The 14,240-nt window shown below is 35.4% G+C and overlaps 1 protein-coding gene across 1 annotated transcript; it reads right to left on the minus strand.

The window, feature by feature from the left end:
• Nucleotides 1-1,303: 1,303 nt before the first annotated feature.
• On the minus strand, nt 1,304-2,930 carry LOC149190226 (chalcone synthase 7-like). The gene is made up of 2 exons (XM_089413374.1): nt 2,664-2,930; nt 1,304-2,555 (listed from the first exon to the last, which is right to left on the minus strand). Exons 1-2 carry the CDS (start codon nt 2,854-2,856, stop codon nt 1,552-1,554), a joined length of 1,197 nt encoding a protein of 398 aa, XP_089269500.1. The 5' UTR covers nt 2,857-2,930; the 3' UTR covers nt 1,304-1,551.
• Nucleotides 2,931-14,240: the final 11,310 nt, after the last annotated feature.

Raw genomic sequence — 14,240 nt, forward strand, 5'->3', positions numbered from 1 at the left:
GATTCACCCACCCTCTTAGTATTGCCCTAGTTTCTAACAATGAAGGTCCACATAAAGGAAAGGCTTGAATGAACACAGAGAACTTCAAAATGTTGACATGAACTATGAGCTTTAAGGTATGGGATTGCATGTTTCTTCGATGCTTACCATGATAGCCAAAAGCTACACCTGGGAATTGTCGCCATAGTTTATGACCTATTATGGATTCTAATCTCAAGTAAGTTGTGTAGTTTCCTTCGTCCCACTTTGCATCATTATAGTGTTGTCCCTACCCTTTCGCAACCATAGATTTTTCACTGAACTGGCAAATCTATGATCTGCAACAGTGATGTACCTACTTGAGTGTTAGCATCCTCACATAAAGTGTGGATGAAATCTTATTATACATGAGTAGATTCTCATGGCGATAGGGTGGCCATGCAAGCCGCCAGGTGGGGGAAGCTTGCATACCCTCATTAAACTTAACCTCATTCATTGTGGGCTCATCGTGCATTTGATAGGCACCATCCATGGGGAGATTTTCACACAATAGAATAATTGGTTTAGCATTCATCCTCTTTCGCATAAATAAAGATAAGATGTAAATTATTTTCTATTTACTTATATTGTTAGGTGAAAATTATTATGTAATATTTATGTTGATAGATGTTTTTTCTATTGAAAATAGGGCCCTAGATGAAGAGCTTAGGATAATGAAATTTGTTATTTAGAATGAATATATATATATATAATTAATTTTAATATTGAATTCTATATATATCTATATATATATATATATATATAAAAGAGAGATTACTATTGAATTCTTTAATTTCATAATTAAGTTCATAAATGTTCCTTTTTAAAAACCCAATGGTAGATGAAAATTTTCACAAATAAAATGTTAGACAAAATATTTAAAATGAACAAGATTCATTATTTAGAAAACATATTTGTAACTATTATTAAATTGAAGTAAAAAAGTCAATGATTTAATTCAATCACAATTGCTAATCCTTATCTAAAAATTTAAAATGAATGAGATTCATGATTTGAAAATATATATTTGTAATTTTTATTAAATTGAAAACTCAAATTTAATTATCTAATAATTTTTATTTTACAATTTAAACTTATTCAGATTCCATCTCATGTAAGATTTCAACCATTCTTTATCCCTCTAAATATGATTTTAGATGAATGTATATATGTTGGTATTTTATTATATTTTAGAATTCTATTTATATTTGAATTTTTTTTATAAGATGAGAATTTTCTATATAGTAAATCAAATTTCTTATTGTTATATAATCTAAACGTTTATTGCTTTAATACGTTGAAATACAAAGGGAGAATACAATAATGAGAATGAGAATAAGGAGGAGAAGGAGAATACAATGCGAATGCGAATGGGAATGGGAATAAGAATAAGAATACTAAGGAGGAGAGGAGAAACTCTGAGGATACTTGTATTTAAGAAAGCATTCGTAGCAAATATTAGGATTGAACGAATGAGAAAGCACGTCTCATCTACTTGGGGAGGAAACCTGTCTTCCATGGTGATTCAATCAATCACTGCAGCGGCGGCAGCGGAACGCTCTTGAGGACGACGGTTTCGACGGTGAGACCCGGCCCGAATCCAAACAGAACTCCCACATCCAATCCCTCTCCGGTTGTGGAACACCCACTCTGCAGAGAGGACTTCCTTAACTCGTCCAAGATGAAAAGCACGCAGGCGCTCGACATGTTTCCGTATTCGCTCAGTACTTGCCTCGTTGCTCTCAGTTTCTTGGGATCCAGATTCAGCTTTGCCTCCACCTGATCCAGAATGGCAGGGCCTCCTGGGTGGGCGATCCAGAATAATTGGTTCCAGTCGGAGATTCCGAAGTGCTGGAAGGCGTCCACCAGACTCTTTTCTATGTTGTTGGAGATGAGCCCCGGAACGTCTTTGAGAAGGTGGAAGGTAAGGCCCGCCTCTCTCAGGTGGCCGTCGATGGCTCCGCCGCTGTCGGGAAGAATGGTCTGTGCAGTCCACAGCAGCTCGAAACAGGGCTTCTCCACTTCCGTGATGGGATCGGCTCCCACAATGAGTGCAGATGCACCGTCGCCGAAGAGAGCTTGGCCGACCATGCTGTCGAGGTGAGTGTCGGAGGGGCCACGGAAGGTAACGGCCGTGATTTCGCTACAGACGACCAGAACCCGAGCTCCCCGGTTGTTCTCTGCCAGATCTTTAGCGACACGGAGAACCGTGCCTCCAGCGAAGCAGCCCTGTTGGTAAAGCATGACTCTCTTAACGCTGGAGCGGAGACCCAGAAGCTTTGTTAGCTGATAGTCGGCTCCGGGCATATCGACGCCACTGGTAGTGCAGAAAATGACATGAGTGATCTTGGATTTGGGCTGACCCCATTCCTTGATGGCCTTGGCGGCCGCTTCTTTTCCAAGCTTGGGCACCTCCACCACAACCATGTCCTGCCGTGCGTCCAAAGACGTCGCCATGTAGTCGCATAGATTGGGATTCGCCTTCAGAATCTCCTCAGTCAAGTACATATATCTCTTTTTTATTCTCGATTTGTCGCCTGCAAGCAACAGATGATGACAAGATTATAAACATATTAATTCTGATCATCGCATTCGCATATGATTTAGACGACTGAGTTTGAGATTCGATGGGATTTAGTTCTTACACATTCGCTGGAATTTGTGCTTGAGCTCTGTCATATGCTCGCTGTTGGTGATGCGGAAGTAGTAATCGGGGTAACTGCTCTGGTCGACTGCATTAGGGGGATTGGCAGTGCCGATAGCGAGGATGGTGGCGGGGCCATCTGCTCTCTGAGCCTTCCTGAATGCCTCTAAATCCAAATCCAAACTCCCAGGCATGCTTGCTCGCTCGCTGTGATCGATGTTGTAATAAGCAGCAAAGAAGTTTATGGGATGCCGCAGGCGCTTACTTGCTTACGTGAATGGATTGTTGAAGGAAGTGAGTATGAAGAAGTTATTATATAGCGCGAGGTCGAGCAAGCACGTGGCATGACCCCAACTGCCTTGCCAAGTAAGGAATAAGCAAAGAAAGGAAGATGGAGAGAATTCATGTGCGGGTTAAGGTGCGAATGTAATGCGCGTGCCAGGAGAGTTTAATGGTGAAAGATGCACGCGCCTTGCCGTGTCACCGGGGGATACATCATACGGGTCAGAGAAGGCAAGAAAGTAGAGTAGACTCGGACTCGATGTCCATTCTCCTCCAACGTTCTCTCGCTCTCGCTATCGTTGTCGCTGTCGCGATGCATACATTGACGTACGACGTTTTAGTAGTAACCTGCAAATTGGGCGCTTCTCTTACTCTCGATAGAGTATAACCTGCACATAGTGCGCTCCTCTTAACTAAATTCTAATTTTTGCGGCGTCGTGACAACATTTCCACATGGACGGGAAGACTCTATATGCGTAAATAAATAATATGCTCTTTGCTGAATTACACGACATATGTCAATCCATGGATTTTTTTCTATTAACATCATTGTGGGAGAGTGAGAATATTAGGTAGTCTAAACAATTAGTATTCGAAACCAAACAAAAGACATTGCTGCAACACGTGTGTAATTGAGCATAGTTCAACCTATGTAATAGTGTAAGTTCAATATATGTAATAGTGTAAGAAACTAAAATATTTCCATAAACAACCCATATGGCTCAGGTTGCATACACACACTTAGACATATACACATGATTTTGATATAGGAATCATAAAAGCATTAGCAACTTGATTATCTTTTCTAAAATATGTATTACATTATCATGGATCGATGTTTTCCATAAATGAACATGAAGATGAGAATGGTTAATCTTACTATGTGAAACATAAATAGTTACAACTTATATCACATTTTGATTTTCACAATATACCACAACCAATGTCTCAATTTGAAAACCAAGTCCACCCATTATAATGTCAAATCCATTACTATATTTGTGACAATGATGTAGTGCACCATGATACTTTACTTTTGTGGGTCAAAAACAGACCAAGTTTATTGTTTTTCACAACCAAGTTGTTAAGTTCCCTTAATATAACAAATAATTCTATTTGTGAGTTTAAAGTGACCTTCGTGTGGATCTAGCATATAATATAGGGAAAACACTCTTTAATAAAGGATTTTGTGGAGGCATTTCATGTTACAGGACAACGAAATATATATATATATATATATATATATATATATATATATATATATATATATATATATATATATATATATATATATATCTTACAAAAACGTTTCGCTATTTGTAATAGACATTTTGTTTGTTGGTGTACTTATATCAATAGTGTGAATCAATTTCCCCAATATATGTAATATACATCAATGCACCATGTTTTGATACACACCAAGGTTTCTGAATGTCTATGCTAAACAATAGTATGTATGACATATTTTTGGAGCTTCCATGTGTAATTTGAAAATTAACAACAATAGAGAACTTCCATCAACAATATGCATTGGTGTGTCACATCTTGATATGCATGAAAGCTTTAAAATATATTAAATACACTGGTGTCTACGATATATATTATTAAGCCTCAATTCTTAGTTTATATAATGAAGAAAACCAATGTGTCACTACATATGTAAAAGCATATGTTCTTATATCGTCTTACAAACCATAGGTTTTTGTAAAGTAATGCTTTTATTTTTAGAGTTAAAATTACTAAAAGTTGAACTCTCAACATGATAACACATTTCATTGAAAATAAAATATTAAATTAGTGTCTTAAATTTAAAAGTTAAAAATCTATTTAATAATTAATTTTTCCATAAATATTAAAAAAACATCTATTCATAAGTTATTTAAAGAAATAATCTTTTTTCCCCAATTGGGGTGTGATCCAGCAGGGATCTAAGCCATGTGTAAGTTGAATGTTGTAAGGGTCGGAGGGCGGTTTACCCACAGCTCTCGCATGATTGATATTGAAGGTAGGGTGGCAGTGCACATGACATCAATTAATAACGATGAGACAGACCAGAGTGATATCTCCTTATAGGTGTTAATGGTTTGACACTCCTCGTTCTCAAATGCTCGGCTTCTCGTTTGAGTATTTGGTGTTGGTGTATTGCTCCTAGATAGCTCATGGCCATTTGAAAGCAAAGGTCGTGGCCTCTACCCAGTTGGTAAAAGAGTCTGTAGTAGTTAAAATCCATCTGTGTTGATTACTTGATTGTGGATGAATTTCCCCTATAAAATCCAACCCCCACAGTAGAAAAGGAGCATGAACCAATACTAGAACCAAAGGAAGTGCTGATAATTTATGTTTCCCTGCAAATAGTTGGCATGGTATGCAACTTCTCACTCTTGCTCCAACTTCTTTAAAAAGTGTGCGCCAGTAGAAACCTGCCTTTAAAATTTTGTAGGTTGTTGCTCTCCAGGTATAGTGTCCACCACAAAACCCTGCATGGAACTGATCTATAATTCCCTCTGTTTCATTTTCACTTAAACAAAGATGAAGGATATTAAGAGGGTCTTTCTAGTAGAGATTAACATTGATAATGCATTATTTTAATGCTTTAAACTTCAGGGATTTACATTGCTTCAAGTCAAGTTTAGCTGGACATTGAAAATCCCTAAGAAACTGGACAATATTAGAGTTCCAATGAGAGAGTAGATATTTTTGATCTATATGAACAAGAATAGCTTGGTCTGAAGAAAGAGGTTCTTGTGTGTTCTCCCCTTTTGTGACAATTTAACATTTCTCACATCATTTAAAGTCCATAAGAAACTCGACAATATCAGAGTACCAATCAGAGAGTAGATATTTTTTATCTATATGAACAAGAATAGCTTTGTTTGAAGAAAGAGGTTCTTGTGGGTTCTCCCCAAGGTTGATGACAATTTAACATTTCTCACATCATTTAAAGTCCCAATATTGCATTCTTTGATTTCTTCTTCAGGTGAGTTAAACAAAGAGCTTTTAGAAACATCATTATTATCAAATAGTTTTTCCAATGCAACTAATCCTTCCGAAATAAAATTATTAGATAATTGGATGATATCATCATCAAGAATTTTAGGACTAAATGAAGTTTCCGGGCTTTGCTGATTTGTTTCCTGAACATCTTTTTGATCTTCTTCAATTTGCATATTTGAAAATTCATCAATGACTTGAAGGAAATATTTTAATTGTTCATCATCCTAAAAAAATTTCCAGTGTTTAAGGTTATCATGAATTGATGGTCTATACTTGACTTGAATCTGGTACTCTAACAATACTGGCTCAGGGATTTTGTAAGAGCTTGCAGAGACAGCTAGTGAGTTAGCATGCATATCTTCATCTTTGGGTATAGCAGTTATGTTAAATCCTTGGAAGAAATTTCCAATTGTACCCCAAGCCTCATTTCTATAGGACCTAAGTCTTGGGTGTTTTGTTTGACACATATTTCTAACCTGCTTCACTATTAGCTTAGAATTAGAAAATACACTCAAGTTTTGAACCTTTAGACTCTTAGCTAGCTCAAGACCAAGAAGAAAAGCCTCATACTCAGCCACATTATTGGTGACCTCAAATTTAAGTTTACATGACTAAGTTATGTTTTCTTTATTTGGTGAAATTATAATAATTCCTGCTTTTGCTCCTTCTTTGAGAAAGAGCCATCAAAATAAAGTTTCCATATATCCGATTCTACAATTTTAGGTTTGGAAACTGCATTTTCAATGGCAAGTTGAGTGTTTGATGAATTTTGTAAAGATAACTGAAAGAAACCAAAATCTTGATCCACTGCATAGATAGGGTGATTTTTTGCTTGATCAGACCTACAAACAGTATGAAGGAATCTGACTTCCCTATATAACCTTAAATGTTCACCTCCATAGACTGGAATAATAGCAAAAGACATGTCCATCTGAAGTGATCCTCCGAGTTTAGCACAGCATGATCTAGATAGGAGCATACCAAAATTGGCAGAAACATCAGTGAAAACTATGTCTAAAACTATACTCTTGACACGTATTTGGGTTAAGGTCACAACTAGATCTTTGATCAATCCTAGGCATGGTACTTTCTTTGAATCAAAGGTGTAAAGATCATGATAAGAATGAGTAACTTGTGACTGAAGCTGGTCCATAATTACCTTTGACATAAGGTTATGGGAAGCTCTAGAGTCTAGCATGCAGTTATACAAAATAAACTCATGAACTTTTAGAGTTACATAAAATGGTGGAACAATGTCATTAATCATATCAGAACTAGGCCCAAACACTACCGAGGGCTTTTCATCCTGCAAACTAATAACTTCTCCCCCAACATCAACATTAGAGGACTGTATCCATTTAGACACTTGATTTTTATAAGCAGGGTTTTTGGAAAGTTCAGCTAAAGAGATAGGAATCTTGACCCTTTCCAATTCCTTTTCAATATTGAAAGTTGTCAAAATGGTCTTGTCAGATGAAAAGGTTTTAGTGGATGACTCTGTAGTTTGAGGTGTTGGAGTTTGTGTTTGAATAGATATTATTGCAGGTTCAATTATAGTGATAGATTTTGAAGGTCTACCTGGACATGATCTAGGTCTTAGATAATACCTCTTATTTAATTCTGCAATTAGAAATTTAGAGAATGCTTGGTATTTTGAAATTTGAGCATCTCCTTGTTCTTATTCAAAAGACTGAGGGGAAGACGAAGGAACTATTGCCATTTGTAATATAGAAGAATAAATATTATTGATATCTTCAGTGATTATAGGGTATTTATCATGTGGCTGTTGATCATCAATCAACAAGGGCGGTTGAATGTTTTGATTAGAACCTGGTCTCTGAAGAATTTGCATTTGAGGAGTTCTTTGGAATTGAGTTTGAGCTTGAGGTCTGGCAACAGTTTGGTGAGTAGTTCTAAGTTGTGTTTCAATTTTAGAAATCTTATTAGAAAGGTTTCTAAGTAAATATGTAATTTCATCAATTTTTTTATCTTCAAGTTTAGATTTGGAAGAAGATGATTCATCTATCCTATCTTTTAATTTTCTTTCTTCTTTCTCTGCTCTAGCTTTGATTTTGCCAGAAGCATACCTATTAGCTTCTACCTCTATAGCATTTGTTTGCATGTCTTCCAATGTGTTAGATACCCTTTCTCTTAGCATGACTGCAAAATCATCTTCAAATGCTTTGGAAAATCTGACTTTTGCGACTGATAGTGGTGGTTTGCAATGAGCAGGCATTTTATGATAGAATTTATTAAATCTCTTGATGAATTCAGTAACTAGTTCACCGGGATTTCTCTTCAATTCTTCAAATCTAGTGAGAAAGTAAACAAGATCCTTATTTACCCCCCATTCATTTTTAAAGATAGTTATGAGCTCATTCCATGTTGTAATAGAGTCAGCTCTAAGTTGACTAAACCAGATCTTAGCATTTCCTTCTAAGGATTGCAAAAATAATCTCATATAAGCATCTTCCTCTTCTATGTTCATATTGTCAGCAAAATCTAGGAAACTTGATACATGATCCTTTGCTGAGGGACTTGCTACTCTATTAAATCTTGGTAAATACCTTAGATATCCATTAGGAAAATTTGCTAAGTTTCCAGGGAGGACTAGAGTAGCATAACTTGCTTTCACAGTGGGTCGAAAAGCCACATTAGCAGGAGGAGTTTGGGGTGAGTGAGTGGATGGTGATGAGGAAGAGGAAGGTGATGAAGAGGAGTCAGTAGGGGTATTAGTATGTGGAGGAGAAAAAGACGGAGGAGACCTCTTAAAGATTTCAAAGGGGTTTTGATAACCAACTTCGGAACTCCTAATGGAAAGTCTTCCTTATTATCAAACAGAGGATTTGAATAGACAAAAAATATCTCTTCAATATTAGTAGAGGTTGATGGAAAAAAATAAGGAGTTGGAGAAATGAAGTCTGTAGGTTTGAATTCAGGTAAATGTAAACCCAATTCTTCCTTAGATGAAGGTGATTTTATAGGAATGGATGGGACTTGATATGACTCAAGTGATTGTATTAAAAAGGCTGATGGAAGATCTACTCCTCTTGGATGGAGTTCATAAACCCTAGGAGATAGTTCAGTCCAATCAGGATTGGATGGCCCAAAAGAAAAAGGATCTACATATGATATGTCTTTAGGGTGTAAAGTTGAAGAAGAATAAGAGGTTTTATGTCTTCTCCTTGAAGAGGCTCCCCTAATAAATCTTTCTAGATCTGGTAGAGGGTTAACAATCTTATAGTTAGAACGTGATATAGTATGCTTAAAAGGAGCCAACTTGCACCAGTGGAATCACCAAGTGAAATATTTTGACCCATATCCTATCCTTTATTCACCTTAAAGGAAAACCGAAAATTGTTGCCCCTGGGAAAATTTAACTTTCAATCCTTCGCTCCTTGGCAAGGGCGCCAATCTAATGTTGTCCTTTGATATAACATAAGGTCAATTAGTTATGTGATAGCATCTATAATGTTTTTTTGGTTTGAGTGATTGGATGACCAGTGAACTATTTTTATAAATAGGTCCTTTAAACTTAGATAGATTCTTAAGTAAAATAAAAGGTTGTTCTTTATCTGCAAATGGTTAGTTTGATTTTAATGTGATAGAGAAGTAGAGTATGGAGAAGTATAATTGATTTGATATTCAAATTGATATTTAACCATTTACAAGAAGAAATTAAGAAAACAATTATTTCTTAATCAACATAATATAATCAAATTATTGCAAAAATCTAATGTAACTTATATTCAAAGAGGAATTTACAATAACAAATAGTTCTATAAATTATTCTCTTATTTAAATTACAACTTCACAGAGGATTCAAGATGAAATTGAAACTCAATTAAATTTTAAATCAGTTAACTGTAAAAGATTTAATTTATATGAAGGAAACATAATGAATAGGCAAGATGAAATACAACTCACTGAGGGACAGACCATATGAGGTAAATTTAGAGGGTTCAACCCTTAATAACTCAAAGGCGGATTTATTTATACAAAATTTTACAAAGGATCTACAATATGTTTGGAATAGAATACCAAAATAGTACAAAATTACAAAAATAGAACAATATAATAGGAACAAAAAAACTGTTGAAGAGGTGGCTCTATCCTTTAGGGATCTATTGATGATGTAGCCTGAAAACACTGATGAGTTGTTCTATTGTAAAAAATGAGAAAATTACTCAATTGTTTCACACAATTGATCCCATATTTGTTCACTTGGGATTTGTACATTTACCATCTTTCTAAATGTTTCATCCACCTCTGTGTATCTCTCGAAATTAGGCATGGTGAGAAACAAATATTTAATTTCATGTAAGATGGTTAAATCATACTCCATGGCTTCTAGGAAAGCCTTCCCTGTTATCTGTTCTTTACCCTTGCAAATTTGGTTCTGTCTACTGCCACAATATCCTTTACAATAATAATCTAATCTAATCAATTTATCATTTAAGCCTACTAATCCTGGCAACCCTTTCTGATTTAAAACATTAAATTTTGAATGAAATCGCTTGACAGAAATATCCAGGATTTGACACTTGGTTTCTAATTGATTGATCAAATTATTTTTCTGTAATACCTTCTTGATCTCTAAGATGGTAGTTATTTTATCAGAGATGTGCAGAAGTTGAGTTTCAATTGGAATATTGGAGAGACCTGGTCCCTGACCCTGGTCATTCTAGAGGTCACACCTCTCAATACAAGCATACCACTCACCTTTATTGGTTGATGAAAACTATTGTGGCCAAGGGTATAATGAACCCTCCAATTGGCTTCTTTAAGTCTAATCCTGGATTTTAGGAAGTCCAAAAGGAGTTTCTACTTATCTAGTTCCAAATTCAGCAACAGAGCGTTCATCTTAGTCACATTGAGAAACACATTCTATGTCTTCCTCAGTTTGAATTACCAGGTTCAAGTGCAAAGGTTCTAACTCGAGTGGATTCCTCTGATGAATAAAAATATGCTCGACTCTGCCTGATTTCAATTTTGTTTAAATTTCTATGGTAAATATGTTGGTTAGGCTTTTATGTTACAATTATTTAGCTTGTAGATGGTTTCAATACTTTTAGTCTTATAACGAATTGTTAGACAAGCTCAAACTATATTGCTTCTAGATGGCTTATAATGTTGTTTGGTGACCAACAGACCTAGTTTTGCAATGGGCAGGTTGAGGCCACTAAACTCCTTCAATATGGTTGTAACCTGCTTTTGCTGAAAATGAATGAAAAGTTGCTACTGAGCTTACAAAAAAAATAATAAACTTTTTTAGTTTATTTTTTTCATAAAAAAATCTATCAATAATTTAAGAATAACCAAATAATAACCCACTTTCTTTTATTTTCTCTTTTAAATTTACATCAAGCCATTTATCTTTTAAACAAAAAAAAAATGAACAGTGTTTTTAATGAATTAAATAATATAAATTACATCATTTAAAAAATAAAAAATAAAACCATTCAGAAAAATCTAAAGCATAATTTAAAATATAGAAGGGAAGAAATAATAATTAAAGCACATATTTTAAAAAGATTAAAATATAGTCTATTGTGGGTAGCTCAATTGGCAATGGCTGCGGAAATGACTCACCGAATGAGAAGCCTTGGGTTCAAATCTTGTGCTACCCCCCTTGATTGGAGTGAGAAGATGGACATGATGAAGATGTAGTCCTACAAACCTTACAAAAAAAAGAAAAAAAGAGATAAACATATAATAGTTTAAAAATATTAATTGAAAAAAATAAACAACACAACTTAATAAAACAAATAAATATTAATTAATTTTTTTTTTTGCATTTTTTTTTAAAGTATATTAATTTTTTTTTTATTTGTTTGGAATAAATTTAGTTTTCTAAATTTAAATTTAGAATTATACTATATTATGTTGATATATAGGTTTTTATAATTATTTATTTAAATGAAAATAAAAATTTAAAATTTTAATTTAATTTAATCTTTTAAATTTATATATATAAATAATTTTATTTTTACATATATTTTATTTTAATTAAAAAAAAAAAAATTATTTGTATGCCTTGTAAGAAAGAGATCAAAATGACTAATGAGATGGTAGAATACAAAGACTCTCCCTATGCATAAGATGAGCAACGTGGTGTTGAACACTCTTCTACTTTGGCAGACACATTGAGAAGCTTGAAGGAAAAAATAAGGAGTTGTAAGGCAGACAATGACATGATCATAGAGGCACAAGAGAAACAAGGAGAGGTTAACGTTATACTCCTTCAAAGTTGTCAGAATTGTAGTGACAAGGGCCACTTCTAATTGGCCATGGACAGGAGGACAAAACTAATGGGGCATATCGCAGTTGGTCTCATGGTGGTCACATTCCAAATAGAGATGACACAGTTAGAGATGACAGGTTGTTGGACACTCCGGATAGGAGAGGTGATGGATACAATTGCTATTCTAGTTCTAGTCCTGATAGACATCACGATTGTCATTGTTATCATCCTTATAGGAGGAGTGATAGGGGATACTTACTAAATGAGTTTAAGAAAGAAAAGACACCTACTTTTGATGGATACTTGAAGAAACCAGAAGATCCAAACACTTGCATACTTGGGATGAACAAGTTCTTTGAGTTGCATGAGTACACAGAGAATATGAAGGCGATAATAGTTTTCTTCAGCGTGAGAGGTAAATCAAACATTTGGTGGGAAGACGTGAAGCGAGTTAGAGACATCAGGACAGATGAATTGACATGGCGTGAGTTCAAGTGTATTTTCAGGAAGAAGTACTTGTCAGAAAGGTACTATGGAGTAAGGCCAAAGAATTCTATGAGATAAAGATGGGATCAATGACAAATGAAGAGTACACAACTAAGTTCCTGTAGCAATTGAGGTATGTATTGTATCTTAAATATGAGAAGGTTGAAGTTCAGTGATTTGTCAGTGGATTGTCATTAGAATTTAGAGATGGGATTGAGTATGATGAGCCTTGGTCACTTGAGGAAGTCATTGGGAAATTGAAGCATTGCTATGAACTATCAAAGCATAAGAATGAATCATAGAAAGGATGGAAAGAAAAAGACAAAGATAAAAGTAAATGGTAGCCCAAAAGAGCAAAGCCTCAGAATGCAGACGAGAAAGAAAATGTGCCACCACAAAAGAGGTTTAATGCAAGTAGACATGGACATGGGTGTCAACAATAGCATAGAGGTGAGGGTACTAGATGGTTGGAGTGTTGGACATGTAGTGAGGAGCACCTTAAGAGAGATTGTCCGAAGAATCAGGGTGGTATGCCTAAGATATATAGTGCATAGGAGGCACAAACTATTGGGGATGTTGGTGAGAGCGTTCCTCGTGTTTATGCAACATTAGATAAAAAATAGATAGCCCATTAGGCATTTATCATTGACATGGATGGTAAGATTTGTGATCAAGTTATTTCTATTATGATTGACCCTAGATCTATTTATAGTTATGTGAGTCCTTACTTGGTGGATAAGTGTGGTTTGAGTAAGGAATTTCATGTAGAAACTTGGTTAGTGCAATTGGCTACATGTACAAAGAAGTGAGTTCATCATTGGGTAAGAGATTATGTGTTTGATTTGAATGGTATGCCGATCACAACACATTTGAAAGTATCACCGTTGGGATCATACTGTATGTTGTTGGGCATGGATTGATTGGACCTTCATAGGACCAAGGTGGATTGTCACGACAAAGCCCTTAAGTGTGTGGATGACAATGGGGAACCAAGAGTCTTAGAGGGAAAGTAGAAATCCACATCAATTAGGATGGTGACAACTATTAATGAAAAACGTAGTCGCAGAAAAGAGTGTACGTTATTAACAATGCACATTTCTAGTGACAAGGGTAAGGACGTCGAGGATGTAGATGTTTTGAGAAGTTACCCATTTCTACAACAGTTTTAGGATGTATTTCCTGAAGTCATTTCAGAGTTTCCACCTCACACGGAAGTATAATTTTTTATTGAGTCAGTGCCAGGGGTATCTCCACAAGATGAGCACACCTGAATTGGTATATTTGAAGTTGTATTTGAAGGAAATGTTGGACAAGGGATACATTAGGCCAAGTCTATCTCCTTGGGGTGCACCAATGTTGTTTGTAAAGAAGAAATATGGTACTCTCAGATTGTGCATTAACTATAGGAAGTTGAACAAAGTGACTATCAAGAACAAGTATCTGTTACCAAGGATTGATGACTAGTTCGATTAGCTAAAGGGAGGATCAGTGTTCTAGATTGACTTGAGATCAAGATACCATTAGGTATGCATCAAGGAAGAGGACATTTACAAGAGAACTTTCCAGACTAGG

Source organism: Pinus tabuliformis, chromosome 3_1 (assembly GCF_031772625.1).
Source record: "Pinus tabuliformis cultivar Carrire ecotype Pingquan chromosome 3_1, CPIR1, whole genome shotgun sequence".
Lineage (NCBI taxonomy): Eukaryota > Viridiplantae > Streptophyta > Pinopsida > Pinales > Pinaceae > Pinus > Pinus tabuliformis.

Coding starts and splice junctions, on each gene's coding strand:
- LOC149190226 (XM_089413374.1), bottom strand. CDS start 2,856: ATGCCTGGGAGTTTGGATTTGGATTTAGAGGCATTCAGGAAGGCTCAG. Junction 2,556..2,663: donor GCACAAATTCCAGCGAATGT/GTAAGAACTAAA, acceptor TGTTGCTTGCAG/GCGACAAATCGAGAATAAAA.